This window comes from Corythoichthys intestinalis, chromosome 10 (assembly GCF_030265065.1).
Source record: "Corythoichthys intestinalis isolate RoL2023-P3 chromosome 10, ASM3026506v1, whole genome shotgun sequence".
NCBI classification, from domain to species: Eukaryota; Metazoa; Chordata; class Actinopteri; order Syngnathiformes; family Syngnathidae; genus Corythoichthys; species Corythoichthys intestinalis.
Window position 1 is genome coordinate 43,230,769 of NC_080404.1, and position 27,803 is coordinate 43,258,571.

The 27,803-nt window shown below is 37.9% G+C and overlaps 2 protein-coding genes across 3 annotated transcripts in view; one reads left to right on the forward strand and one right to left on the reverse strand.

The window, feature by feature from the left end:
* LOC130922533 (L-threo-3-hydroxyaspartate ammonia-lyase) overlaps positions 1-13,071 on the forward strand; it is a 34,318-nt gene extending 21,247 nt beyond the window's left edge. Inside the window, exons 10-12 of one of the 2 annotated variants that reach the window (XR_009064520.1) lie at positions 2,991-3,048; positions 12,225-12,399; positions 12,571-13,071. Coding sequence is in view for 1 of the 2 variants with exons in the window: in XM_057847322.1 (XP_057703305.1) it covers positions 2,991-3,048; positions 12,225-12,323 (157 nt within the window). In the remaining variant the exon portion in view is untranslated. Of the gene's footprint in view, positions 1-2,990; positions 3,049-12,224 lie in introns of both variants that reach the window. The other variant, XM_057847322.1, reaches the window with a different exon arrangement.
* Positions 13,072-14,874: 1,803 nt separating this feature from the next.
* tmem254 (transmembrane protein 254) lies at positions 14,875-23,384 on the reverse strand. The gene is made up of 4 exons (XM_057848624.1): positions 23,125-23,384; positions 17,764-17,867; positions 15,453-15,512; positions 14,875-15,367 (listed from the first exon to the last, which is right to left on the reverse strand). The coding sequence occupies exons 1-4, from the start codon at positions 23,209-23,211 to the stop codon at positions 15,250-15,252; spliced, it is 369 nt and encodes a 122-aa protein (XP_057704607.1). The 5' UTR covers positions 23,212-23,384; the 3' UTR covers positions 14,875-15,249.
* Positions 23,385-27,803: the final 4,419 nt, after the last annotated feature.

The window sequence follows — 27,803 nt, forward strand, 5'->3', positions numbered from 1 at the left end:
ACCATAATATGGCCCAAACACAAAAAGGATTGCTAAAATCAAAGAAAACTTTTTAAATTAAAAATAAGTTCAAATGCAAATATTTGAGTCTCAAATATTTTTTCGCATTCAAAAACTTTTTTTCTATGATTGAAATGTTTAATTTTTTTTTTTGTTTGAAAATATATTTTTGTTTGAAGCAACTTATTTTTTGATTAATAGTAAAGACACCAATGTCCTAGCCAAAACTGTCATTACTTGCAAAGCGTTCAAAGTACTGCGTAAGTTTTCGTGACAAGCCGGTGGCAGGAGTGGGAAGGGGGGGGGGCCCTATAACAGCCTCTTGTCCCTGGGCCCCTGCAAGTCTGTTGACAGCCCTTTTCAATGTATTATAAATATTCCTGGCTGGACTATTCAGTCAAAAAGGATGCGGCGTCTACTTCTCCATTAGGCAAGACAGAAAAAAAGCACAGACACCCTGGGATGCCTGTATGTACGAGCATGGGCTAAGCTACTATCCGAACATATATCTTGGAAGTTAATTTTATTGGTGACACTGCGTTTTGGGGTCATCAACATGTTTTGTCCCCCCACAAACGTCAAACACCGCCTATGGTCCCAACCCCATTGAGAAAGCAATGAATTCCACTAATTAACCCTGAAAAGGCATACCTGTGAAGTCAAAAAAAATTTTGGTGACTCCATCTTGAAGCTCATCAAAAGAATGGCAAGATTTTGCATATGCATGTTTTTAGTTATTTCACTTTTTTTTTGCTAAGTACATACAGTGCCCTCCATAATTATCGGCACCCCTGAAAAAGATGTGTTTTTTAGCCTCTAATATATTTTTTTTAGGTCTGTCAAAATTATCGCGTTAACCCGCGGTAATTAATTTTTTAAATTAATCACGTTAAAATATTTGACGCAGTTAACGCACATGTCCTGCTCAGACAGTATTCTGCCTTTTGGTAAGTTTTACAGCAAGGCTTTTTGTGCTGTCCAACAGCGACCTCTTGTGGTCGCTTTGCGACATGGTTTATTGTTTCCTTGCCAGACCAATATGGCTGCACGACGTCTCGGGCTGACGCCTACGTTGTAATGTTGTGCTTATATGATCCTTGGACAAGATTTGTCCGTAAGTATGGTTGTTGTAAAGAATGTACATATTATTTTAGTAAGCGAAATGTTATATTTTTTGTATGAGACGCTTTTTGTTTATGTTTAGTGAACCTGTATAGCGTGCTAAGCTAACGTTGCTAATGCAATGCTTGTGTACTTTTTTTTTGTAGTTTTACGACGGTCTAAAGAGCACAATGGTTTGAGGCCATTTTATTAATCAGATGAAAAAGGAAGAAGTCTGATTACTAAGGTGTCGTTCACTAGCTGTCTAGCTTTGGAAAAAGTAGACGCTTCGGAGTGAGGACAGCATAGACAGATTTAAATGACAGTAGAGTGAAATGCCCACTCCAGTCCTTACGTACCGTATGTTGAATGTATATATCCATCTTGTGTCTTATCTTTCCATTCCAACAATTTATTTTACAGAATATATATATAATTTACAGAAAAATATGGCAAATTTTATAGATGGTTTGAATTGCGATTAATTGCGATTAATTACGATTAATTAATTTTTAAGCTGTAATTAACTCGATTAAAAATTTTAATCGTTTGACAGCCCTAATTTGTTTTTTTATTCAAATAATATGGGACCTTAATGGAAAAAAAAAAAAAGAAAAATCCAACCTTCAATACAAGTGCATTCATTCAGTGGGGAAAAAATCCCACAAATTTATTTGACATCAAATAATGTGTGTCACAATTATTAGCACCCCTGGTGTTAATACTTTGTACAACCCCCTTTTGCCAACAAAACAAGGTCTGGGGACTGAGATGGCTATGGAAGGAGCTTGATTTTGTGTCTGGTGAACCATTTTTGTGTAGATTTGGCCATATATTTAGGGTCATTGTCTTGCTAAAAGACCCAGTGACGACCCATCTTCAGCTTTCGGGCAGAGGGCAACAGATTTTGATTTTTAAGGTTCTGGTATTTCAAAGCATTCATGATGCCATGCACCCTAACAAGGTTCCCAGGGGCTTTGGAAGCGAAACAGCCCCACAGCATCACTGACCCACCCCCATACTTCACAGTGGGTATGAGGTGCTTTTCAGCATGCACATCTTTCGTGGCACGCCAGACCCACTTAGAGTGTTTGTTGCCAAAAAGCTCAATCTTGGTCTCATCTGACCAAAGCACACGGTCCCAGTTGAAGCCTGGGACCGTGTGCTTTGCCCGAAAGCTGAAGATGGGTCGTCACTGGGTCTTTCAGCAAGACAATGACCCTAAACATATGGCCAAATCTACACAGAAATGGTTCACCAGACACAAATCAAGCTCCTCCCATGGCCATCTCAGTCCCCAGACCCTGTTTTGTTGGCAAAAGAGGGTTGTACAAAGTATTAACACCAGTGGTGCTAATAATTGTGGCACACATTATTTGATGTCAAATATTTTTTTCTTTATGTGGGATTTTTTTCCCCACCGAATGAATGCACTTGTATTGAAGGTTGGATTTTTCTCTTTTTTTTCCATTAAGGTCCCATAATATTTGAACAAAAAAAAAAATAGAAGCTAAAAAACACATCTTTTTCAGGGGTGCCAATAATTATGGAGGGCACTGTAATTCCACACATGATCATTCATAGTTTTATTACCTTCAGTCAGAATTTACAATGTAAATAATCATGAAAATAAAGAAAACGCACAAATAAGAAGGTGTGTCCGAACTTTTGGTCTGTACTGTACGTAGGTACTCACTCATGAAAAACAACCAATTATTAACACTCATGATGAACATTCACTTTTAATGTCACCATTAATGGTATCAATGTGAAATGTAATTACTGTTGGCGCTCATGCAAATGGGATTAAAGTACTAGTAATGGAGGTCTATTGCTCATTCTTTGTCTTGCTTATCATAAACTGTTAAATTTGTCATTTCCCTCCTCAGGTTGTTGGACGTCAGCCATCGGAGGCATAGTGACAAGTCGGACCTTTTCAAGGCAAAGGTGAGCAGTCGGTTACTTTTCTTAACCCTCTCAGGGACAGGGGTCACTACAGTTGACATCTGCCAGCCCAGGTCACAGAGTATGTGTTGTTGTTGTCAGTAAAAGAGGACAATTGATATTGAAAACATCTTTTGACAGCAATTGACGTCCAATCCATTTCTGGGCAACTGGAAGGGGTTGGAATAGATTGAATGTCCATTGCCGTGAATGGCGGCAAAACAGTTAAGCTGTACAAGAGATTTATTAGATGGGGACTTTCAAAGCAAAGGCGCATATGGTAAAATTCCTTTTTTTTTTTTTTTTAATTGCGTTTTTTCGGTGCGCCGCACAGCCCAAACCGTTTGACCAACCGTCACCGCCAAAACATGAAAATTACTGGAATTTTTGCGCGACGCTGGGACCCCGTAAGCGTGGATTTTTGAAAAAAAACAAACAAAAACATTTTCAAACCGTTACTTGTCCTACACTTTTTGACCAAATCGCATAACTTATCAAAACTTCCAGGACGGTAAGGGGCATAAAAGTTGTATACAGAATTTGGCGAAAATGTGCGGTACCCCTAAAATTCGGTAAAAACTGTCCCATTCATTTCTATTGGAATGCCACTGAGAGCCATGTACGTCGAAATTTCCCATTCATTTTCAATGGGAGGAAAACATAGGTTCTTGTGATTTTTTTTTTTTTTTTTACCATTTACCATAACAGCACACCGACATTTTGTGACCTGTTATCACAGGACATGTCCCCGAAATATCTCCAAATTAACAGGAAATGACCTGATTTTAACAGGACGTGTCCTTGAAATGTCCACTAATCAACAGGAAGTGACCTGATATCAACAAGACGTGGCCGTGAAATGTCCCCCAAATCAACAGGAAGTGACCTGATAGATGTGTATCTACCACAGCAAAGCCCCATCGTAATTTCTCCAGAAAACGCAATTTCTAGTTAATGAAAAAAAAAAAAAAGAAATTAAAATGTAGAGAAAAATACACATAGGCCACACCTTTTTCAATTGATTACATTTTTTAAAATTTATTTTTTGAAGTTTTAACTTTTAAAATCTATTTTATTTTGAATATTTATATATCATTTTATTACTCATAGCCTTTTTATATTTGTGCATTTTTAAAAACATCCCTATTCCATACTATTAAAATAACTGAGTTTTTCCCCAAAATGAATCCTTCAATTTATTCATTCATAATTGAGATACTGTAATTTTCGCACTATAAGGGGCACCTGACTATAATCCGCCACCCACCAAATTTGAGACGAAAACCGAATTTGTTCATAGATAAGCCGCACTGGACTATAAGCCGCAGCTGTCGTCACTGTATTATGAGATATTTACATCAAAAGATATTATCCGGTAACACTTCATTTGACAGCGGCAGCATATGACCAAATGAACCACCATGAACCTTTGAAGCGTCATTGCTTCAAGAAGCTTCATTTGGCCATCACTGCTTGCTTGGGAGAGACAATCAACCTCTGCTGCCACCTGCTGTCAACACTGTTGTTGTCCAACATGCCTCCTAGCATGCATTGCAGCGCTACAGATGTAAATAACAATCAAAATTCATGTTCTGTGCTAATTATTTCTTCAGTTACCGTTCCAGTTGTTTCATTAATTACTAGTTATTAGGGCTGGGCGATATGGCCTTAAGTACGTATCACGATAAATTGAGCAGATTTACCTCGATAACGATAAATGACGATAAATTCGCCCAAGCGGACTGTTATATAATTTGAACATTTGAATCAATGCATGGAATACATATGAAGCGTTTCTCGTTAAATTTATTTACCAGCTTTCAATTTAACAATTGCACATGCAGTCTAAATATTAAGTATTAAAAAAAATATTGTAAACAATAAGAATTCTAGTTTGAACATTTATAAGAGCTTGTATGACTTCAAAAATGTACAACATTATAAAAATCAATATGACGACTGTGAAAACATGTAATCCTAACACAAATGACTTGCAGCTTTAACAGTACACTTCAGAAAACTTATTGGTAATGGCTGCTGTGACATAATTATTCAACACAAGTGTTTACGTCAAGGTTTCAGTTTTTTTTTTTCCAGAACATTTTTTAATACATGCACCCCCCACACAGACACAACCAGATTAAGGCTGTATTGCTCTGATGCCAATGAAACATTTAAGATTTTATGATGGCAGAATAAAGCAAACACATACAAAAAAATAGCTGTGGCCATTAAACTGTCATATTATATATAGGCTTCACTGTGGGATTATACTCTATGCTGAGTGCTTTACCATCATGAAAGCAGAGAAATCACACAGAGATACCAAATAACGCGACATAATGATCGCTACATGAAGTCCGTGCCCAGTCCACTCATTAATTTCAGCCGTTTTGACAAGGTTAGAGCCGCTATCTGACTCCATCAAGTTCATTTGTATCGTTAGCCGCTAGCGTTAGCCTGTGGCTTGGCTACGAGAAGCACTGAAAGCATCTTCTCCTGAAATCGTGAGAACCAGGGAGGACAGCGGGTGAAAGCACGTCTGGAACCCGCCAAGAGTTTACTTAATGTCGGGTGAAAGTTTTGCGAAGCTAACTTAAGCCCGACTCCATCCCGTTTACTTGTAGCATTAGCCGCTACCGCTAGCCTACCGGGCTTCTATTTGTTTGGCTTCCTGAAAACCACGTGACTCCATACGTAAGCACACTGTCTGCTTTCTTAAAGTGGAATGAGCATAGCCGAACAACACAGAGTCAAAGCGGGATGAAAAGACTATATTTTCTTGTTTTATTAAATTTCCGAATTCACCGACATGGTCAAAATTACGTCGGTCATTGTCAAGAATTTCGGTAACGGTAAATTTTCGGTTTACCGCCCTGCTCTACTAGTTATGGTATTTGGTAACACTTTCTTTGACAGTGGCGCCATAAGACTGTCATTAGACAATCATAAGTATGACATAACACTGTCATAAGCAATACTGAATGCCTATAACGGATGGAATTTAGTGTTATCTGGCAAATTAGCTCACTTTTGAATGATGTAAAAAATTTGAACTGGACATAAACGGAGTTAGTGACATAATTTGCCACATGACACCTAATGACATCAGTCATAAGCATTCAGTAATGCCCATGATAGTGTCATGTCACAATTATGACGGTCTTATGATGCCGCTGTCATATAAAGTATTACCTATTAACCCAAAAAAAATCAACAAATAAGCCGCATTGGATTATAGGCCGCAAAGTGAAGGAAAAAAATAGCGGCTAATAGTCCAAAATTTACGGTACATATTTTTTTCGCTTATCGCAAAATACATGTTTGCAACACGAATTCTACAATTGGATGTCAAATGGGGGGGCCAAAATATTGTCTCATGGACAGCAACCGCGCCCCGGGCCACAAGTTTGAGACCCCTGTCCTATCTGAATACAATAATAACATTTAAGACATAAAAAAAATAAATAACTGAACTAGAGATGTCACGATCGATCGGGATGCCGATCGATCGGGTCCGATCACGTAATTTTCAAAGTATCGGAATCGGCAAAAAAAATATCGGCCATGCCTTTTTTTAATATATATATATATATATATTTTAATTAAATCGTTTTCTAATTGTATTTAACGTTACAGACATAATATGTTACACTCATCTAGAGTGTTTAGTTTAGGCTTAAGGTAGGGTTATCAAATTTATCCCGATAACGGCGGTAATTAATTTTTTAAAAAATGTATCACGTTAAAATATTTAACGCAATTAATGCATGCACTGCACAACCAGTGACGGTCCTGGCTACTTTACCTGGCTTTTTTGATGTAGGCACAGGTTCGTTGTTCTTTTTTTCTTTTAACATTTTACAAAGACATTGATTGGGTTATGTCATAACCCGATACATTTAATAATATCTATGTTAATTTCATGAATTAAATATAATTTATTTGGAAGCAGGAGTATGTGTTGTGTGGCCTGGGATCATGAGCGGTCAGTCTATCCCCCGCCCCCCTCCTTGCTTTTCCTCTGAGAGTGAGACTTGTCCTGCTCACTCACTCTGCAGTTGCGAGCAGCTGATCCCCCTCCCGTCTCCCCCTGCCTTTTCTTCTGACACACACGACTCTCAGCAGCAGTTGACATGATAGTAAGGGGCGCCCTAGCGCCCACTCTACTAACTTGACGTGGAAATGAGTTCAGGCATGAAAATCTCTCACCTTTCGGCGAAATTCGCCGTTTTGAAGTCAAAAAGGGCGACCTACGTGAATTGCGTAGATCCGAGGAGAAATTCTTTTTGGGAGGAGGGGGGGGGGGGGGTCGGGAGGTTTTATTTGATTATTATTATTATCATCATGTGATTAACTTAGTACGTAAACTGAGCACTTAAGAACACAGTCAGCAAATCCATCTAGATGCTTCGCTGACGAGAACCAATCATCGGCCCAAGCTGCGTTCCATTATTCCAAACGCGCGCACTCCTTACGCGTGTACATGGAGTGCTCGGAGAGCCTTCGGTTGCATTGCAAAGCAGCGAAAACAAAAAGCAGGCCTTATCCACATCGGGGCAGAGCAGAGCGCAGCATACACACTTGCCTGTATTTGCCAGCAGATTGAATTTGGTGAGTAATGGTTTCAATCATTTTCACGTTTTGCGATATAAAAAAGTTACTGCCATTCGTTGCAGCTTGCGTTGAACACTGCCAGAGCTAGCCAAATCTCCCATGAAAAAAAATAGCTCCCGTTAAATTGGCGTCAAGCTTGTGTATTTAGCGGTAATATAAACGAAGAAACACACTGTTGAGTCAAATTAAGCGGCATTCTCTCGGATGGAGGGGGCGCCTCACATCGCTCCCGTCGTCCGCCGGAGACGCGTTATTTTCGGCTTGGATTTGAGCTGACGGCCGGTGTCGGCACAACAGCGGCCCGACGAGTGGTGGGAATGAGTCCTGCTTCTTAAAGTTTTTCAGAAATACAGGAATCCAGGCCCGGAGTGACTAATCGGGAGCTTCTAGACGATTCCAGAAGGGCCGGCCGGCCAGATGGGCCGGTCCGCGTTTTATTAAAAAAAAAAAAAAAAAATTACACTGTTATCATTTTTTGTTTGGTATTTATTTATGACAGTGTCACTGAGTATAACTTACATTCTGTTACCGCTGTCCCTGTGGGCCGTCTTAAAAAAAAAAAAAAACAGTATTATTTTTTTTTCCAGACTCATCCTCACGTGTGCAGACGAAAAATACAGCATGCAGCTCCGCCCCCTAATTGTAGTCTGTATTGAGCCAAATTAGCTGCTATCTCGGTGCTCGGATGGATAAAAAGAGCAAGGGTGGCGCTGAAAAATAAGAATTAAAAAGAGAAAAGCACTCGTGAAAGAATCGGCAAAATGCGCGAAAATAGCTAATTTTTTTCATGCAACGACCTTGCTGCCTCAAACTACAGCCATAATTACAACGAAAGTGGTAAGGCCAGATGGCGAATAAAATGCAACTTGCACCGTGTGATACGACAATATGTAATTGTGGAAACTTTGGCTTCTTGTAGCACCTCACAAGGGATATGTAGCAGCAAGCATTAGCCATAATGAACACACCACAGGTGCAGAGCTGGAAGGTAGGATTGCCATGTCGTTCAGCGAGTGAACATTAGAATTAATATAATCAATTACGTGGCGTTTTTAAAGTGGAAATGGAAAATGGATAATAGTATCATTAGAAGTTGTTACAATGTGCAATACGTATTCTTTATTTTTCATATTGTTATGTTGCTATGTTTGTTTTATCTGTAAGCACTCATTTTGTTAATATTTGATGTTGCAGAAAAGGTCTTATTTATTCATTTATTTTGGGGCTGCCAAAATTATCGCGTTAACGGGCGGTAATTAATTTTTTTAATGAATCACGTTAAAATATTTGACGCAATTAACGCACATGCCCTGCTCAGACAGATTTAAATGACAGTACAATGACATGCCCACTTGTTAATTGTGCTTTATGGAGTTTTGCCGCCCTCCGCTGGCGTTTGGGTGCGACTGATTTTATAGGCTTCAGCACCCATGAGCATTGTGTAAGTAATTATTGACATCAACAATGGCGGGCTACTAGTTTATTTTTTGATTGAAAATTTTACAAATTTTATTAAAACGAAAACATTAAGATGGGTTTTAATATAAAATTTCTATAACTTGTACTAACATTTATCTTATAAGAACTACAAGTCTTTCTATCCATGGATCGCTTTAACAGAATGTTAATAATGTTAATGCCATCTTGTTGATTTATTGTTATAATAAACAAATACAGTCCTTATGTACCTTATGTTGAATGTATATATCCATCTTGTGTCTCATCTTTCCATTCCAACAATAATTTACAGAAAAATATGGCATATTTTATAGATGGTTTGAATTGCGGTTAATTACGATTAATTTTTAAGCTGTAATTAACTCGATCAAAAATTTTAATCATTTGACAGGCCTAATTTATTTTTCAAATGTATCATTTAATATAGTTTTTTTTAAAATCCATTTTTAAATTTGTTCAAAATATGTTGTGTTGCACTTGTTAAAATAAAGCCACCTTGTTAAACAACCATGACCTGCACTGAATTGGAATACACAGAATTACAGTACACGGCTTTAGAGAACACTGAACTTAACACGTGTATGCATAATGACATAATTTTAAATGAGTGGGCCGGTCTGAGGCATGAAATTCCAGGGCCGAAAATGAGTCCCACTCCGGCCCTGCAGGGATCCCTCGTTTTTCGCGGTTAATGGGGACCAGAACCCGCCGCAATAAGTGAAAACCGCGAAGTAGCGCCCCCCCCATTTTTTTGTGCGTGTTCAATGCATTTATTCAGATTTTACATTGGAAAAAAGATACATATATATAAGACATGTTTTTTCACTTTTTTCACCAAAGTATCATTTATAAATGGTTTTCAAGCACTTCCAAATGTAAGAATTATGATAAGTTTTAAACATGTTACTCCCCCACCGAATTATTTTTAAACAAGAATAAATTAGTTAGAAAATGCTTGGCTTTATTAAAAGCTTCATAGTGAGTCTACTCAAACCCTCTCAGGGTTTGGTAAACGGTGATTGGCACATGTGCAAAGTTTTTCTTTTTATATATATTTTTTTGTTTGAAGCAACTTATTTGATTGAATAATAAAGACACAAATGTCCTAGCCGAAATGTGGCCCAAACGCAAAACATTACTTAAATGGAAAAATTTGTTTCAATTAAGAAAAATAGTTTTCAAATGCTTTTTTTGTCTCAAATTTATTATTGCAATCAAAAACATTTTTTTTTAATTGAAGCTACTTTTTGGGATTAAAAGTATATACTGTATTTTGATTAAAGCAACTTTGTTTTTGATAGAAGTAACTTTGTTTTTTGATTGAATAATAAAAACACAAATCTAACTCCATCGTTATTGAGTGAGAAAGAAATTAAGAAAGCTTTAAAACTAAAAGCCACCGGGGAGTCTGTTTGTTTTTTTAAATATTTATATTTCATTACATAGACATGCGTCGTAGGGAAGGGAGATTGAGGGATAAAAAAAGGAGTTAGATGAGGCTGCTAAAGGCAGTGGATACCTCATCAGCTGGGTGAATAGCAGACCTGGTAAGAACAAGTTTGCAAGGATAGTCGGTTATTAAATCCAATTATAAACACAATTACAATGTTATTTTTCTATAAGATTTTTATGTCATTGCTTTATTAATCATTAGGTGCTAGAGTTGTTAAGTATGGATAATAATGAAATAATAGTTTTAAGAAAACTGTGCTGTTGGTGGCTCAGTGACCATCTGATGTGGTTTGTTCTCAGATGAACAAGTTGAGGAAGGAAGTTTTGATGCAGAGGTTGAAGGAAGAAAAGAGGCAGACTGACTGAGTCACAGCCAGAAAGTGTTGATGACAGTTTTGATTTCTATTCACTGTTGCCCCCTCCCAATTAAAGTATGTCACAGTCGCAGCCAATTATTATCTAAAGCTGGTTAAAATTGAAGTTATGTTGTTTTAAGGTGTATTAAATACTTGTTCATGTGCCCCTTTTGATGTACGAGCACCCACCCCTCCACCGGTCTCTGCATGGCCCTGCTGAAACACAGTGTGGGTCGACAGAGCTCAATATTTTGTTGGGGTGTACAATACAGTGTACTGGAACATATTTCCTCCACACCCTTCTCACCTTTTTAACCCCTGACCCATTTTCATGCCTGTGAGTTGTATTAGTCTAGAAAACTAGCGGATTTTTTTTTTTTTTTTTAGCAAAAAACGCCTGTGTCCACGACCCACTCACGCATTGTCGCGCTCAATCTGTAATTGCGCCGTTTTACCTATATAGAGAGATAAAAGGCAGCGTAAAATGACTAGAGTGAATTTTGGCAGCCTTTGGAGCCTTTTTTTAATTGGCTAAAGCCTTACAATCCCTCTCCCTACGATTAGAAATATCATGGGAAGCAATGTGGGGAAGCAAGGTAGCAATTGATCTTTTTGTTAACACCTTATGTTATTTCCCAACGCAGAGAAGATATATCAATTGGTAGCACTACGCACAGTCATGGTTCCACTTCCCATCATGCATTTGGGCATGGCTACAGTATCATTTACTGAAAGTTCAACAAATACACTAGATGGCAATATTTAGTCACAATATACAAAGTCACAAGTCTTTCTATCCGTGGATCCCTCTCACAGAAAGAATGTTAATAATGTAAATGCCATCTTGAGGATTTATTGTCATAATAAAAAATTACAGTACTTATGTACTGTATGTTGAATGTATATATTCGTCTTGAGTTTTATTCATTTTTTTCTTAATGCATTGCCAAAATGTATATGATCGGGAAAAATTATCGGGAATGATTGGAGTTGAATCGGGAGCAAAAAAAAAAAGCAATCGGATCGGGAAATATCGGGATCGGCAGATACTAAAACGATCGGGATCGGATCGGGAGCAAAAAAAAACATGATCGGAACAACCCTAATCTGAATATCTGTTGTCAGCACACTTGATCACCTATGTCTTTCAACAATATCAACCATATGGTATTCAGTGGAAATGAAATCATGCAAAAAGCCTTCTTTGCCAAGCAAAAACTATCTGAAGGATTGGCCTACATGTATTTATTTATTCCCAACAGTCCAACCTCTTCATCCAATTCTCTCTGTTGACAGGTGGAGTGTGTGGTGGAAACCAGAGATAAGACGCAAAGCGCTCAGCTGCGGAAGACACTGAGCGAGCGCTACCCGTCTCTATGCTGGCTGGAGCGATGATCCGTCACCACAAATCCATCAAACTATTCATAACCACAAAGATCAATACGATGATGAAATGACACATCTCAAACGTGTAAGGGAGGACTTCAGTCATCCTATGTTCATCATGTCTGAGTGTATATTGAAAAGCAACACAATTATAGTACAAATACTATTCATAATATACTGTTTCATCACTTATTCATTCAAAGTACAATGGATTAGTGAGGTTGTATATAGCTCATGTAGTTTCCTCTCTATCCAGGAACGAAAGAATTGCTGATCCCCTATAGACAGGCATGATGCATTGCATAAACACAAAGTACAGTAAGTGGGCATGTGCACTTGAAACCATCGGCATTAGTTACACACAATCAAGCGGAATTGCTAACAAGAGCCATTTCAAATATTCTGCCTTTACAAATTAAAGTACGGCCGGAATTTATGATGCAGTTCTCGCATTTCATTAGATTTGGTGCAACTGATAATGTCTCTGTATATACAGAAAACTTGTATTTCATATATAAATACTAAGATGCCTATTTTTGGAATTCGTATTCTTTTTGAAATGTTGTACATATGTGTCAGTATTATTTATACTATTGCATTAGGTGCCGTAGTGTATCTCCTAGGCGCAGAAATGTCAGAATAAAGTATTACTAATTATATTGTGTTAATTACATTGTCATTCTTCATGTACTTGTATATAGAGAACCTTAGATGAGTATGGACTGATGGGAGCATACAGTGGGGCAAGTAAGTATTTACTCAACCACTAATTGTGCAAGTTCTCCCACTTGAAAATATTAGAGAGGCCTGTAATTGTCAACGTGGGTAAACCTCAACCATGAGAGACAGAATGTGGGGGGGGAAAAACAGAAAATCACATTGTTTGATTTTTAAAGAATTTATTTGCAAATCATGGTGGAAAACAAGTATTTGGTCTATACCAAAAGTTCATCTCAATACTGTTTTCTGTAACTCTTCACAAGCTTTTCACTCACAGTGTGTCTGGTATTTTGGCCCATTCCTCCATGCAGATCTCCTCTACAGCAGTGATGTTTTGGGGCTGTCATTGGACAACACGGACTTTCAACTCCCTCCTCACCCCGTGGCGTCAAAATGATAACAAGAACAGGGAGTAAAAATCCTAGAACCACACGGGGGGACCTAGGGAATGACCTACAGAGAGCTGGGAGCACAGTAACATAAGCTACTATCATTAACACAATGCGCCACCAGGGACTCAAATCCTGCACTGCCAGATATCACCCCCTGCTGAAGAAAGTACACGTCCAGACCCGCCTGCGGTTCGCTGGAGAGCATTTTAATGATCCAGAAGAGGACTGTGAGGATGCGTTATGGTCAGATGAAACCAAGATATAACTTTTTGATAGAAACACAGATTCTCGTGTTTGGAGGAAAAAGAATACCGAATTGCACCATACCCACTGTGAAGCATGGGGGTGGAAACATCATGCTTTGGGGCTGTTTTTCTGCATAAGGACCAGGACGACTGATCTGTGTAAAGGAAAGAATGAATGGGGCCATGTATCAAGAGATTTTGAGTGAAAATCTCCTTCCATCAGCAAGGGCATTGAAGATGAGACGAGGTTGGGTCTTTCAGCATGACAATGATCCCAAACACACAGCCAGGGCAACAAAGCAGTGGCTTCGTAAGAAGCATTTCAAGGTCCTGGAGTGGCCTAGCCAGTCTCCAGGTCTCAACCCCATAGAAAATCTGTGGAGGGAGTTGAAAGTCCGTGTTGCCCAACGACAGCCCCAAAACATGACTGCTCTAGCGGAGATCTGCATGGAGGGAATGGGCCAAAATACCAACAACAGTGTGTGAAAAGCTTGTGAAGAGTTACAGAAAACGTTTGGCCTCCGTTATTGCCAACAAAGGGTACATAATAAAGTATTGAGATTAACTTTTGGTATTGACCATATACTTATTTTCCACCATGATTTGATAATATAATTTGAAATAAATTCTTTAAAAATCAAACAATGTGATTTTCTGGGGTTTTTCCCCACATTCTGTCTCTCATGGTTGAGGTTTACCCATGTTGACAATTACAGGCCTCTCTAATATTTTCAAGTAAGAGAACTTGCACAATTAGTTGTTGACTAATTACTTATTTGCCTTACTGTAAGTTAGCCAATTCTTTTGTTGTACATAGATCCCTATTTTTATTTTTATTTATTTTTTTGGTACCGCATGAGGCTCAGCTCAGGTATTTCAATTTTTCATGTTCCTTATCCGATTACTCGATTATTTGAACTAACTAGTTCATCGATTAATCGACTACTAAAATAATCGATAGCTGCAGCCCTAATGACATCCGTCATAAGCATTCATTGATGCCCATGATAGTGTCAGGTCATAATTATGGCGGTTTTATTGCATTTTTGTGACGCCACTTTACACCTGTCAGGGTTGGCTGCTGTTAAAATCATTTTTGTGTCTTTTGAAAATATTGAACAGCTATAAAGTTTTTTTTGTGTGGTTTTGGCCAAATATTTACATACGTCATTAAAACCAGAGCATTTACAGAATTATTTTAATTTTTTATTTCAAATGTTAAGAACAGCAAGAGCAACATTTTGAAGAAAGAACACAGCAACTAGAAGAATCTCATCCTTGGAATGTAAACTATCATGAATGTCTTAAATCATTTCAACAAACTGTCCTTGCATTTTCTGCTGGTTAATATTTCTCCCAAGCTACCTTTTATGCATTTGTGACTAGTCCTCCCCTCAAACAGGACCGGAGAGGGGAGCACTATAAAATGAGCGTTTTCACAGCAATACATGATTCAAGTTGATTAAATTCTTGTGTAATACTTCACTAGTTTCAAGAAACAATTGTTGGGGGAAAAAGGCACTAGTGTCATATATGTTCCTAGGTCACAGATTGTTCTCGGCTGGCACCCTCGTGGCATCAATGTTGTTTGGGTCTATCTGGGTTGTATTTGATGAGCAGGCCCAGAGACGCGAAACCGAAAATAAAGGTCTGAAAGAACCACAAGCAGCTGGTGGGCATGGTGATGCCTTTGTTGCTGAAACGAGATACCACACATGCGGCATTAAATTACATTTACATTTGATACCACAGCATCACCTAGTGGACAATCTCATTCTTACCTGCAAACTTTTAAGGAGACTAAAGCCTCTGCAACATGGATTGCCCAGGTAGCCCACCACCTATAAAACCACAGCAATAAGGTACACATTTACGACGAATAATGAATTTGAGTTGTTTTTTATGTTACAAACAAGTGTGAACAGGGGTGTGTAAACTTTATATATATGCACTGTAAATATAATGAAAAATAATCCAGATTTACAAGGTACAGTGGGGCAAAAAAGTATTTAGTCAACCACCAATTGTGCAAGTTCTCCTACTTGAAAAGATTAGAGAGGCCTGTAATTGTCAACATGGGTAAAACTCAACCATTAGAGACAGAATGTGGAGGAAAAAAAAAACAGAAAATCACATTGTTTGATTTTTAAAGAATTTATTTCCAAATTAGAGTGGAAAATAAGTATTTCGTCACCTACAAACAAGCAGGATTTCTGGCTGTCAAAGAGGTCTAATTTCTTCTAACGAGGTCTAACGAGGTTCCACTCGTTACCTGTATTAATGGCACCTGTTTTAACTCATTATCAGTATTAAAGACACCTGTCCACAACTTCAGTCGGTCACACTCCAAACTCCACTATGGCCAAAACCAAAGAGCTGTCGAAGAACACCAGAGACAAAATTGTAGACCTTCACCAGGCTGGGAAGACTGAATCTGCAATAGGTAAAACCCTTGGTGTAAAGAAATCAACTGTGGGAGCAATTATTAGAAAATGGAAGACATACAAGACCACTGATAATCACCCTCAAACTGGGGCTCCATGCAAGATCTCGCACCATGGCATCAAAATGATAACAAGAACTGTGAGCAAAAATCCCAGAACCACACTGGGGGACCTAGTGAATGACCTACAGAGAGCTGGGACCACAGTAACAAAGGCTACTATCAGTAACACCAGGGACCCAAATCCTGCACTGCCAGACATGTCCCCCTGCTGAAGAAAGTACACGTCCAGACCCGTCTGCGGTTCGCTAGAGAGCATTTGGATGATCCAGAAGAGGACTGAGAGAATGTGTTATGGTCAGATGAAACCAAAATAGAACATTTTGGTAGAAACACAGGTTCTCGTGTTTGGAGGAGAAAGAATACTGAATTGCATCTGAAGAACACCATACCCACTGTGAAGCATGTGGGTGGAAACATCATGCTTTGGGGCCGTTTTTCTGCAAAGGGACCAGGACGACTGATCTGTGTAAAGTAAAAAATGAATGGGGCCATGTATTGAGAGATTTTGAGTGAAAATGTCCTTCCATCAGCAAGGGCATTGAAGGTAAGACGTGGCTGGGTCTTTCAGCATGACAATGATCCCACACACACAGCCTGGGCAACTAAGGAGTGGCTTCGTAAGAAGCATTTCAAGGTCCTGGAGTGGCCTAGCCAGTCTCCAGATCTCAACCCCATAGAAAATCTGTGGAGGGAGTTGAAAGTCCGTGTTGCCCAACGACAGCCCCAAAACATCACTGCTCTAGAGGAGATCTGTATGGAGGAATGGGCAAAAATACCAGCAACAGTGTGTAAAAAGCTTGTGAAGAGTTATGGAAAACGTTTGGTCTCTATTGCCAACAAACTGTACATAACAAAGTATTGAGATGAACTTTTGGTATTGACCAAATACTTATTTTCCACCATGATTTGCAAATAAATTCTTAAAAAAAAAAAAAAAATCAAACAATGTGATTTTCTGGGTTTTTTTTTTTTCCACATTCTGTCTCTCATGGTTGAGGTTTACCCATGTTGACAATTACAGGCCTCTCTAATATTTTCAAGTGGGAGAACTTGCACAATTAGTGGTTGACTAAATACTTATTTGCCCCACTGTATATTTGAATATTTAATATGCCAAAGTTTTAATTACATATCGAGTAGAACATAATATTTAATCAGACAATGATTTAAGTAAAAAAGAAATATGTGAATGTAAAGTAAAATAAATTACGGGTCATTCAGGGGCCCCTATGGTTCTGGGACTACATACCCGGTTGCCCCCCCTTGTCGACGGGCTTGTGATCACCCAACATGAAACTACAGTATTACCCCCACCCAACAAAGCCATTGTTGTCCTTTTTCTCACACTCTGCCATCATGTGACAACACACGCTACCAGCAAATATGGTGATAACGATCTGTGAGTCACCCTTGATTAAGACTTGAAAAAGTATGCAAAATTATCTTTTTGAACAGATAGCTCATATGCGGTATTTACAATGCCAACTGGGGTGTTATCAGATGTTTAATTGTCTATATATATTTTGCTGTTGCATCACCTTTTCTTCTCTAGACACCTAATAACAAAGTGTGAAATCAGGTCTTACCCTTTGTACAATGTGCCAGCATGGTTGTCAACAAGATATTTGCAGAAGGTACCAAAAGGGCCCAGGAGATGATATGGTATTACTTCAGGCGCAAACACAATGCACTGCAAGAAAGAATAGCATCTTAGTTTAAAAAAACAAACAAACAAACATTTGAACACCATCCGTAAATACCAAACTATGAAATTACTCCATGACTTATTAACTATCAAATATGCAGACAAACCGACCTGCTCAACAGAACATAACTTGTTTTTTGTAATTACTGGGAAACCCACAGAACATTACATGATCTCCTTGAACAAAACTAGACTTAAAGACATCGAAACACTGGTCATTTTTGTTCCTTTTGGAATGCAATGATGGGTTCAGAGGATGACTGCATTCACTGGATGGAGAACAAGACCAATGCCTATTTGAGAGAAGCTGTTGAAAATGACATTTTATGCACCTCTAGTGGGAAATCAGCTCATCCTGCTAGTGATGATAGTGACAAAGCTAAAAAGTTGTTAACCCGTTATAGGGGTAAGTGAAAGACTGGTAGGGGTGGGGGGGACATCACATTTTGGGTCATGTTTCAATTACATTGACATTTAACCCTTTAACACTGAACGTGTCGGCAGCGACGCATTTACGCATATCGTCTTTGAAGCTTCGTCACGCTGTAATTACATCACCCACGTGCTGCTGGTTGGTCTCGTTTGAAAGTGCGGAAGTTGACGTCCACACCAATTTTTATTTGAAGTCAATCGGCCAAGAAAAACGGGAGATAATGTCATTTGAGTTTTATAGTTTTATTGCACTCATAAATATGCATTAAAACGCTGCATGGACCATGTATCCATCTCCATATTTCCATCATTTCTTGTCCTTTTTCAAAACCGAAAGCAGCACAAAAGACTACTTATCTCAAGAGTCGTTGTGATGTCGGGAAGGACGAACCGAATGTGATCATTTTTAATAAATTTCCGAGCGAGGCGCCAACTATTGAAAGGGAGGCATGCGAAGCAAGCAGCGGCCGGTGTTGTGCCGAAAAATGCACAATATCGGTTGGTTTGTGCGAGTGACTTTGAAACGTGCAGAATGAATCTAAAACTACATTTAGCACAAGCTAATGCATTATTTCATTAACTCAAGGAAGAAGATGAGTCGTATTTGTCGTTGTTTTCCTCTGATGAATCGGCGTCTCGGCGAATAAAAGTGACAGTAGAGCGCAAACGGCGAAAGAGAAAGAGTAGGCTGTGTGAGACGCAGCTCCGTGACCTGTTCAAGAAGCTTTATTGAGTGCGCAAAAAAAAAAAAAAATCTTTATTGGGTCGCATGCCTGAAAATTTTGAATTGAACTACTAGACAATATTTTTTAAAATACTTTTTTTCAATGTATTATATATTTTTTCTTCACTATAATCTTTTCAATTTTTATTTAGATGTGTGTTTGAGAAGCTTGATTGCATGTACGTATATACTTTTGATAAGGTGAATGGTAGAGCACCTAACTTCACAAAGAGATATCTTCCAAACCCTTTTTGTGTTAGATAATATATATACATTTTTTCTCACTATTTTGCACACTATATAGCCTGTTTTGACCATAGTATGTGTAAAGGCCAAAAACGCCTATGACCATACCTGCTGTTTGTGTTGAATTGTCAAACTATTCAATCTTATTTTTTTCTATTGAATGTTTATCCAAACAAGTTGAATAAATATTATCAAGCTTCAAAACGGTTGGTCGAGCATGTTTGGTTGTCAATGGGACGTCAACATTACAAATTTTGAAAAAAGATTTTGGGATTTTTTTTGTCTTTTTGGGTCCAAAATGTGGAATATAATTGGTCAGTGAAGAAAACAACAGTTTAGACATGAAGTTCAAGGTGTCCTGAAAAAAGGGACCCAATTTGGCCATTGTAAGCAATTTTTTTCTTTGAAATATAAAGGCAACATCAAATGCATGCAAATTCGGCCAAAATAGGCTTAGGTGTTAAAGGGTTAAAAAAAAAAAACATTTTAATGAATAAATGATTTTTTAAAATCTAATACAATGTTAATAAAAAAAAAAAACTAAATACAAATAAATAATACACTCTGGTTATGCCTCTCCAATCATACTCGTAAGTTGATGAATAATAAATACTGAAACATTTTCAAACGTTCCCTTCTTTTTTTTTGTTAATTTCATTTTTTTCCCCCTAAAGAATGTTTTATAAACAGAATATATGCAGTTTTATATTTTTAATTTAAGTTATTCTTATATAAAAATGAAACTTTACTTAAAAAATGAGGGGGGGGGGACCTTTTAAAAATGTTAAGAGAGTATTATTGACTCATTGTATGTCAATAACAACAATAGATATACAATTTACTTAAACATGCACGACTGCCGGTGAAAACTCATCTTTCAACGTCATTGACGGCAGTAGACGTCCAATCCATTTTGATTGCGAAGTGTGGCAGCGATTGAATGATTACTGCCAGGCATCTTCCAATCAAAATGGTTTAGACGTCTACAACCTGTCAACGGTAACAATGGGTGAAATCAACTATTAAGTTATGTACTGTAATTTTCGCACTATAAGGCGCATCTGACCAATACCCACCAAATTTGACACGAAAATGGCATTTGTAATTGATAAGCCGCACTGGACTATAAGCTGCAGCTGTCCTCACTGTATATTTACACCAAAAGATATTAACCGGTAACACTTTATTTGAAAGCAGCATCATACGACTGTCATAAGACCAAATGAACCACCATGAATGAACCATCATTGCTTCAATAAGCTTCATTTGGCATCACTGCTCCATTGCAGGAGCCAGTCCACCTATATTGCCACCAGCTGTCAACACTGATTTTGTCCCAACATGCCTCCTAGCATGTATTGCAGCGGTACAGATGTAAATAACAATAAAAATGCATGTTCTGTGCTATTTATTTCTTCAGTTACTGTTCCAGTTGTTTCATTACTTGCTAGTTATGGTATTTGGTAACACTTTATTTGACAGTGGCACCATAAGACTGTCATTAGACAATCATAATTATTACATGACACTATCATGAGCATTAATTAATGGTTATACCAGATGTTATTTAAATTATCTCATTTTTGAATGGATGTAAAAGATCAAAGCTGGACATAAATGAAGTTAGTGACATAATTTGCTGGATGACACTTAATGACATAGGTCATAAGCATTCAGTAATGTCAATGATAATGTCATGTCAAAATGATGATGGTCTTATGACAGTCTTATGACGCCGCTGTCAAATAAAGTGTTACCTATTAACCCAAATAAATCAACAAATAAGCCGCAGTGGACTATAGACCCTACCCACGTGACGTCACAACTCCTTCCTCCTGACTGGTGCCGCCCAATTGTCCGTCAACACATCATGTTTACCTGTTACGGCTACGTACATTTCTCCTATTTACGTTTTTCTGCTCGTTAACATTAATAACCAAAATGGTGAAGGCGTGTGTGGCGGCCGGTTGCAATAACAGAGAAGATAGACGGAGAAGACGGAGAGACTTGAAGTTCTACCGGATTCCGAGAGACCCGGAGTGAAGAGAGCGAGATGGGCTGCTGCAATTTGACGAGAAAACTGGGCTCCAAACGATTACCACAGATTATGTAGTAGTCATTTTATATCTGGTAAGATGCATTTAATATATATTTAGAGGGTTTTGGGCTGACAACCACAATTAAGATCATTGCTAGGCTAATCGCCGACAACATACACGTATGTATGTAGTGAGAGTGCTATCGCTAAATCATATAAACATTAAAAGCCCTAACTCCATTGACAAACGACATGAAATACATTAGACTTGACAGTGGATGTTAGCAATAACAAAAGATTTTGAATTGAAAATTTCGTAACTCACCTTTCCAAGCACAAGATAGATTCCTGCCGAATTTTCGTGGACGAGGACCTGTTTCACCCAACCAGCAACGAAGTATTTATAAGCCTCCAAGCTCTTAAAGTTTTTCAAACTTTCGTGAGAATAGGCTGATTTCGTGTGGACAAGATAGTTGTACATATCAGGGTAGCTAGCAGATGTCAGGCAAATACGGCGGAGACAGCGGGTCGAAAAACATCGATTTAGGCATCAAATATGGATCTGGCGAATGGATAAACTGAAGCTTTTCCACATAATGCCTTTTATGCAACGCATCAAGTGAGTTTACGGCATCCGAAAGCACCGGGTCTTCCATGAAATGCATTATAAATTGCTCGATCAATTGAGACCATTGATAATACAGACACAAAATGACGGACAAGGGGGCGGAACCATACAGCGAGCACGTGATTTTGTGACGTCGGTGGGTAGGGTCTATAAGCCACAGGATTCAAAATGAAAGAAAAGAGTAGCGGATTATAGTCCGAAAATTACGGTAATATTTATCTGTAGTTTTATGCTCTGGACTTCCAATTTGCGCATACTTACTAATAAAATTTTCTAGTTGAAAGTATGTTTTAATCGAACCGGGATACGTAATGTTACGTCTTTCGTGTTTACATTTGTGTGTCGTGTCAGGTGTGGACAATGAGTGGTGCTGCATTCACAGCACAAAAGGTTCATTGTAAATAAGGGCCCCTTCGTTTACCCACAACTATTTTGCCTACCTCGCCTAAGTTACAACAAAAACACCGGAAAACAAATTAAAAAACACACAAACTTTTACCCTATTTGCGAAAAAAAAAAAGTTTTATTTCAGTCCATAGGTGAATAGCGTGCTTTGAGTTGTTCCATGCAACCCCCCCCCCCCCCCCCCCCCAAATATTGACTGCATTCCCCATTTAGAGTCAACTTTTCCCGAATACCCAAACGAGACACAGTGCAACGTGGCAACAAGCTAACACAATGTTTATTGCTGCGTATTGAAGGCAAACACAACATTGGAAATAAAGACTACGTATCGTATTTTCAACAAATGCGCAAGCGGTCAATACTTGAAATATGTCAAGTTTCGAAAGAAGTGTGTAAACCGAAGGCTTTAACTTTCCAAGTCATCGAGACGTGTTCACTTGCACGTTGGACCTTGTGCAAAACTCCAAATCTGTTTTCTTTTCGACGCCAAACTAAATCTGATAAGATAAAAACTCGAAGGAAAAACAATGACAATGGCCTCGGAAGCCTCTTTCTAGTTAAAATAACACTGTAAAAAGTAATATAGTGTTCGAGAACGTGCTACGGCGCTTATTACCCGAATGATCATAAATAAATATTGCTCTGAATCTCGCTTTTAATGGAGTTCTATGCTCTCCTGGGTTCTTTAAACGCAACACAAAACGAGTAAAAAGAGCAAAAACACCTTATCATGCTAATTTCAAACTTGACCACGTTGACGTTTACTTACGGTAAAATAGCTCAACCCGAACAAGACGGAGACGATCCAAAAGAGGCTGGTTCTTTTAAAAAAGTCACTTCCATCACTTTTAGCCATTTTTCCTGCTGCTGCTGCTGTTGAGGAGTGGTCCTGCTGTCAAATATGTCCGTGGAACACTGGCTGTTTTGCAGCGAGCTAGTCGGATCATGCAACAATGCATATATTGGCTATATTATATATATGTGGCAATGCTTACGAGTACTACACAATATACTATTGGAACTTTGAATCATTTGTCTCATATTTGGGAACAATTTCTCCTCTCTAACTGCATATTATTAGTTTTATCGAGCAGGAAGTTGTATAAAATTCATCCACCGTAATAGCGCCCTCTCGTGGTTGTGTATTTGTATGAATTTAAAAAAGGAAAACCCCATTTATTTAATTGTGTCAGCTGACGCATATGTAATTTTTTGGGCAAAAGTAACTAGTTACTAGTTTAGTTCAGTGTAACGTGCCAATCTTTGATCCAAAGTCTCTGTTTATTGGTTTTAAATGTGCACTATTAAGCTCTGAAGCCTCCAACCATTGTTTGAGAGGACTTATTCAAAAGGAGATAGTTTCCAAACCTGCAGCAATTTCATAATGGAATAATTTATACGAAAATACTGAATGGAAACATACTTGGCTTTTGCCTAGAAAATATTTATTAAGAAATAAAGTAAAAGAAATCACACTCAAATTACTTCATAGGTGTTATCCTGTAAAGACGACAATGGTTAAATTTAAAATTAATATTGAGACATTATGTTCTTTTTGTGCAAATGCAGAGGAAACTATTTCCCATTTGTTTTGGGAATGTACTTACTCCCACATCTTTTGGGTTGACCTGAACAATTATATTAATTCCAAAGTTGTGCCATCATTGAAAATTGTTTTTAGAAATATTTTGTTTGGCCTATCCAACGTTGAAGAACCAGAAATGGATAAAAGATATATTGTAAATCTTATTTTAATGTTGGCAAAATTTCACATTCACTGTGTAAAATATCCTAATCAAAGACCAAATTTTCATGTTTTTGGGAAAATGTTTTCTTTAAATTTGGACGATTTAAGTTCCTCTTTGAACCCCAAAGCTATAAGGACCAAAAGACTTTGCAAACAGTTTTTTTTAACTTGTGTTAAAAATGACCCCGACCATTTTATTTATTATTATTTTGTTGTTGTTGTTGTAAATCTGTTGATTGTATGTGAATTGTTCACCCATTATTTGTAGTTGTTTTTGTGTAAACAAAGTTAAAAAAAAAAACAAAAACAAAAAAAACTAGTTTAGTTTAGTTAGTTTAGTATCACTAAAAGAGAGAGCCTTATCAAACTATGCAATATAATGTTTAAGTTTCAAAAACGCTGACTGAGGCCATATCAAAACCTAGCGGGGGGGTTTTGTGTGTGTGTTTTTTTTTTAAACCGAGGATCCTGCCCTAATATGTCGGGAAAAACAAATTACGTCAACACTAGCAAGTTTGTAGAAAAAAAAAATTCTACAGCCAAACACTTTTATTCATTTTTAAGTATATTCATAACTAGAAAATACAATTTCTGGAGAAATTGCTCAGGGTCTTTGCTGTGTGGAGATACAGATCCCCTGTTGGTTTGGGGACATTTCGGGGACACTTCCTTTTGATGTGGGGGCTTTGTCCTGGTCATATCAGTTCGTTTGGGGACATTTGGGGGGCGTGTCCTGGTCATATCAGGTCATTTGGGGACATTTGGGGGGCATGTCCTAGTCATATCAGGTAACTTGGGGACATTTTAGGGCGTGTCCTGGTCATATCAGGTCATTTGGGGACATTTGAGGGGCGTGTCCTGGTCATATCAGGTCATTTGGGGAAGTTTGGGGGACGTGCCCTAGTCATATCAGGTCATATGGGGACAGTTGAGGGACACGTCCTATTGATATCTGGTCATTTCCTGTTGATTTGGGGACATTTGTTTTTTTGCCATTGAAAATGAATGGGAAATTTGGATCTCCATGGCCGTCAATGCCATCGACTTGCATTTGCGTCAATGGAATCCAAGTACATTGGCATCAATTGAATCAACAAACATGGCCGTCAATGGCATTAACCAAAGTAAATGCCATTGAAAATGAATGGGAAATTTGGGCATCCATGGCCGTTAATGGCATCGATATCCATATGCGTCAATGGAATACAAGTACATTGGCATCAATAGAATGGACAAACATGCCCGTCAATGGCATAAAAAAAAAAAAAGACATTTGAAATGATTTGGAAATTTAGACGTCCATGCCATGACGTCCGTCAGCAAAGAGCAAGAGAAACGGCGCTACGGTAGCATTGCAGCTGTGCATTAGCGTTAGCGCATAGCTTGAACGGGGCTTTTGGGGAAGGAGCGGGCTTGACAACAGTCAATAAAAAACAAAATTGGATGAGGATAATGACTGAGAATGTTTGATTTTCTTTCTGCTCCAAATGAGCAATATTTCAAGATTGCTTACACGGCTTGCTTGGCAAACATTCTGTATGTGTGTGTGTGTGCGTGTGTGTGTGTCATGCACGGACAGTGCATTGACACGCTATCAATCCATATAAACTTTGAATATAAGACTAAACGGGGATTATTTATGTCTGTTATTTGTGTCCTCTTTTTGGATTTTTGGAAATCAAAATATGATCACCCTGGAATGACGGTGAGCCAGCATGAGTGGTCATTTGTTTTTATGGGTATACGGGTCAGTATGCTCAGCACATCTCGGACTGCGCATTTGTGCGCATGCGTGATACTTGAACGGGTTCAATGGACAAAGGCAGTCTGAACGGGCACGGGCACAATTTACTCCAAATGTAAACAGTGGTCTCATGTGTGACGTAGGGACAAAGTTTTTCGCAGTCAGTGACGTAATAGTGTCCACATGATGGCGCCACAAATGCAGAATTCGCACATCTTCTCTTTAAACAGCGTTTTTAAGAACCCTCGTTTAAATATGCTTGTGGATGATAGGCCAAACCGTAGAAAAAGTACTTAATTTTGCCAAATACCCTGCTACATGGCCTAAATGAATAATTTTAGTCATGTACCAGCATGCACATTTACAAAAACCTTGTATTGTAGGTACTTTGTAGCACTGGTGTAAGCAAACAAATTTAAACCATCAAATGTAAAAAAAAAAAGAGAGATCATGTACAGATCATGTCGAAACAAACTATTGCTCGGCTTTTGGTTGAATATTTCGTATGCTGCATGTAGTAACATACCTCATTGTGGCTGTTTCGTTATGCTTGGCCCTCTGTTGCTCCCTCCGGATGTATTGATGTGAGTGTGTGCTCATAGATACAGAATGTCACTATAGGGCCAAAGATAATCAGATAGTTTTCTCTGAACATACGTATGTTAGTGCTTATAATGTGCAGCTTTACCGCAAACAGTGTTGTTTTTGGCTGCCTTTTTCATTTTCGTCTCAGTCTTTTGGATGATAATACAGGGTCTGGCAAAATGATCTGACACATTTGTAGGTTTAATAAAAGCCAAATAAAGACACAAAAAAGTGTTATTATTTTCGAAAAGTACATATAATGCCGTTATGTTTCATTAGGTTTTAAAATTTAAATCAATCAAATGGGATCCGTTATTAATGTGTTATTATTAATTAATTAATTAATTATTAATGTCACTATAGGGCCAAAGATAAACGGATAGTTTTCTCTGAACATACACTATATTGGTGCTTATAATGTGCAGCTATACTGCAAACAGTGTTGTTTTTGGCAGCCTTTTTTATTTTCTTCTTAGTTTTTTGGACGATAATACAGGGTCAGGCAAAATGATCTGACACATTTGTAGGTTTAATAAAAGCCAAATAAAGACACAAAAAAGTGTTATTATTTTCGAAAAGTACATATAATGCCGTTTTGTTTCATTAGGTTTCAAAAATTAAATCAATCAAATGGGATCCGTTATTAATGTGTTATTATTAATTAATTAATTATTAAGGTCACTATTGGGCCAAAGATAATCAGATATTTTTGTCTGAACATATATTGGTGCTTATAATGTGCAGCTATACTGCAAACAGTGTTGTTTTTGGCAGCCTTTTTCATTTTCTTCTTAGTTTTTTGGACGATAATACAGGGTCAGGCAAAATGATCTGACACATTTGTAGGTTTAATAAAAGCCAAATAAAGAAACAAAAAAGTGTTATTATTTTCTAAAAGTGCCGTTTTGTTTCATTAGGTTTAAAAAATTAAATCAATCAAATGGGATCCGTTATTAATATTAATAACCGCGAAAAACGAGGGATCACTTTTGTCAGATTCTGTTATGTTTTAGCGTATACACTTTTTCAAATGAACAAAACATTAAAAGATATTAAATTAGCTTCTCATTGACTGCAATACACATGAGTTAAATTTGAGTGATTTAGCATTAATTACTTGTAAAGAAATGAGGGTGCCATATTATGTTTAATCAGTTGATCATTGTATGTAAACTTCCTTGATAAGGCTTTTTCCCCATTTTCCGTTAAAAAAGATCATGAAAAGAGAAAATCGTGATATGGCCATCATCCTAAAATAATGGACCATTTTTTTTCTTCCAAGAAAAAATACTTAACTGAAAATGTTATCAACTTTGTGACTCGTTAAAATGTTTCTTATGATCTCGATGGGATTTAGATAAATTGTATAGTG

Excerpts from the sequence above, each read along its gene's own strand:
- tmem254 (XM_057848624.1), bottom strand. The coding sequence starts at position 23,211 with ATGGCTAAAAGTGATGGAAGTGACTTTTTTAAAAGAACCAGCCTCTTT. Across the intron at positions 17,868-23,124 it reads TCGGGTTGAGCTATTTTACC|TGCATTGTGTTTGCGCCTGA; the intron begins GTAAGTAAACGT and ends TCTTTCTTGCAG. Across the intron at positions 15,368-15,452 it reads GTCTCCTTAAAAGTTTGCAG|CAACAAAGGCATCACCATGC; the intron begins GTAAGAATGAGA and ends ATCTCGTTTCAG.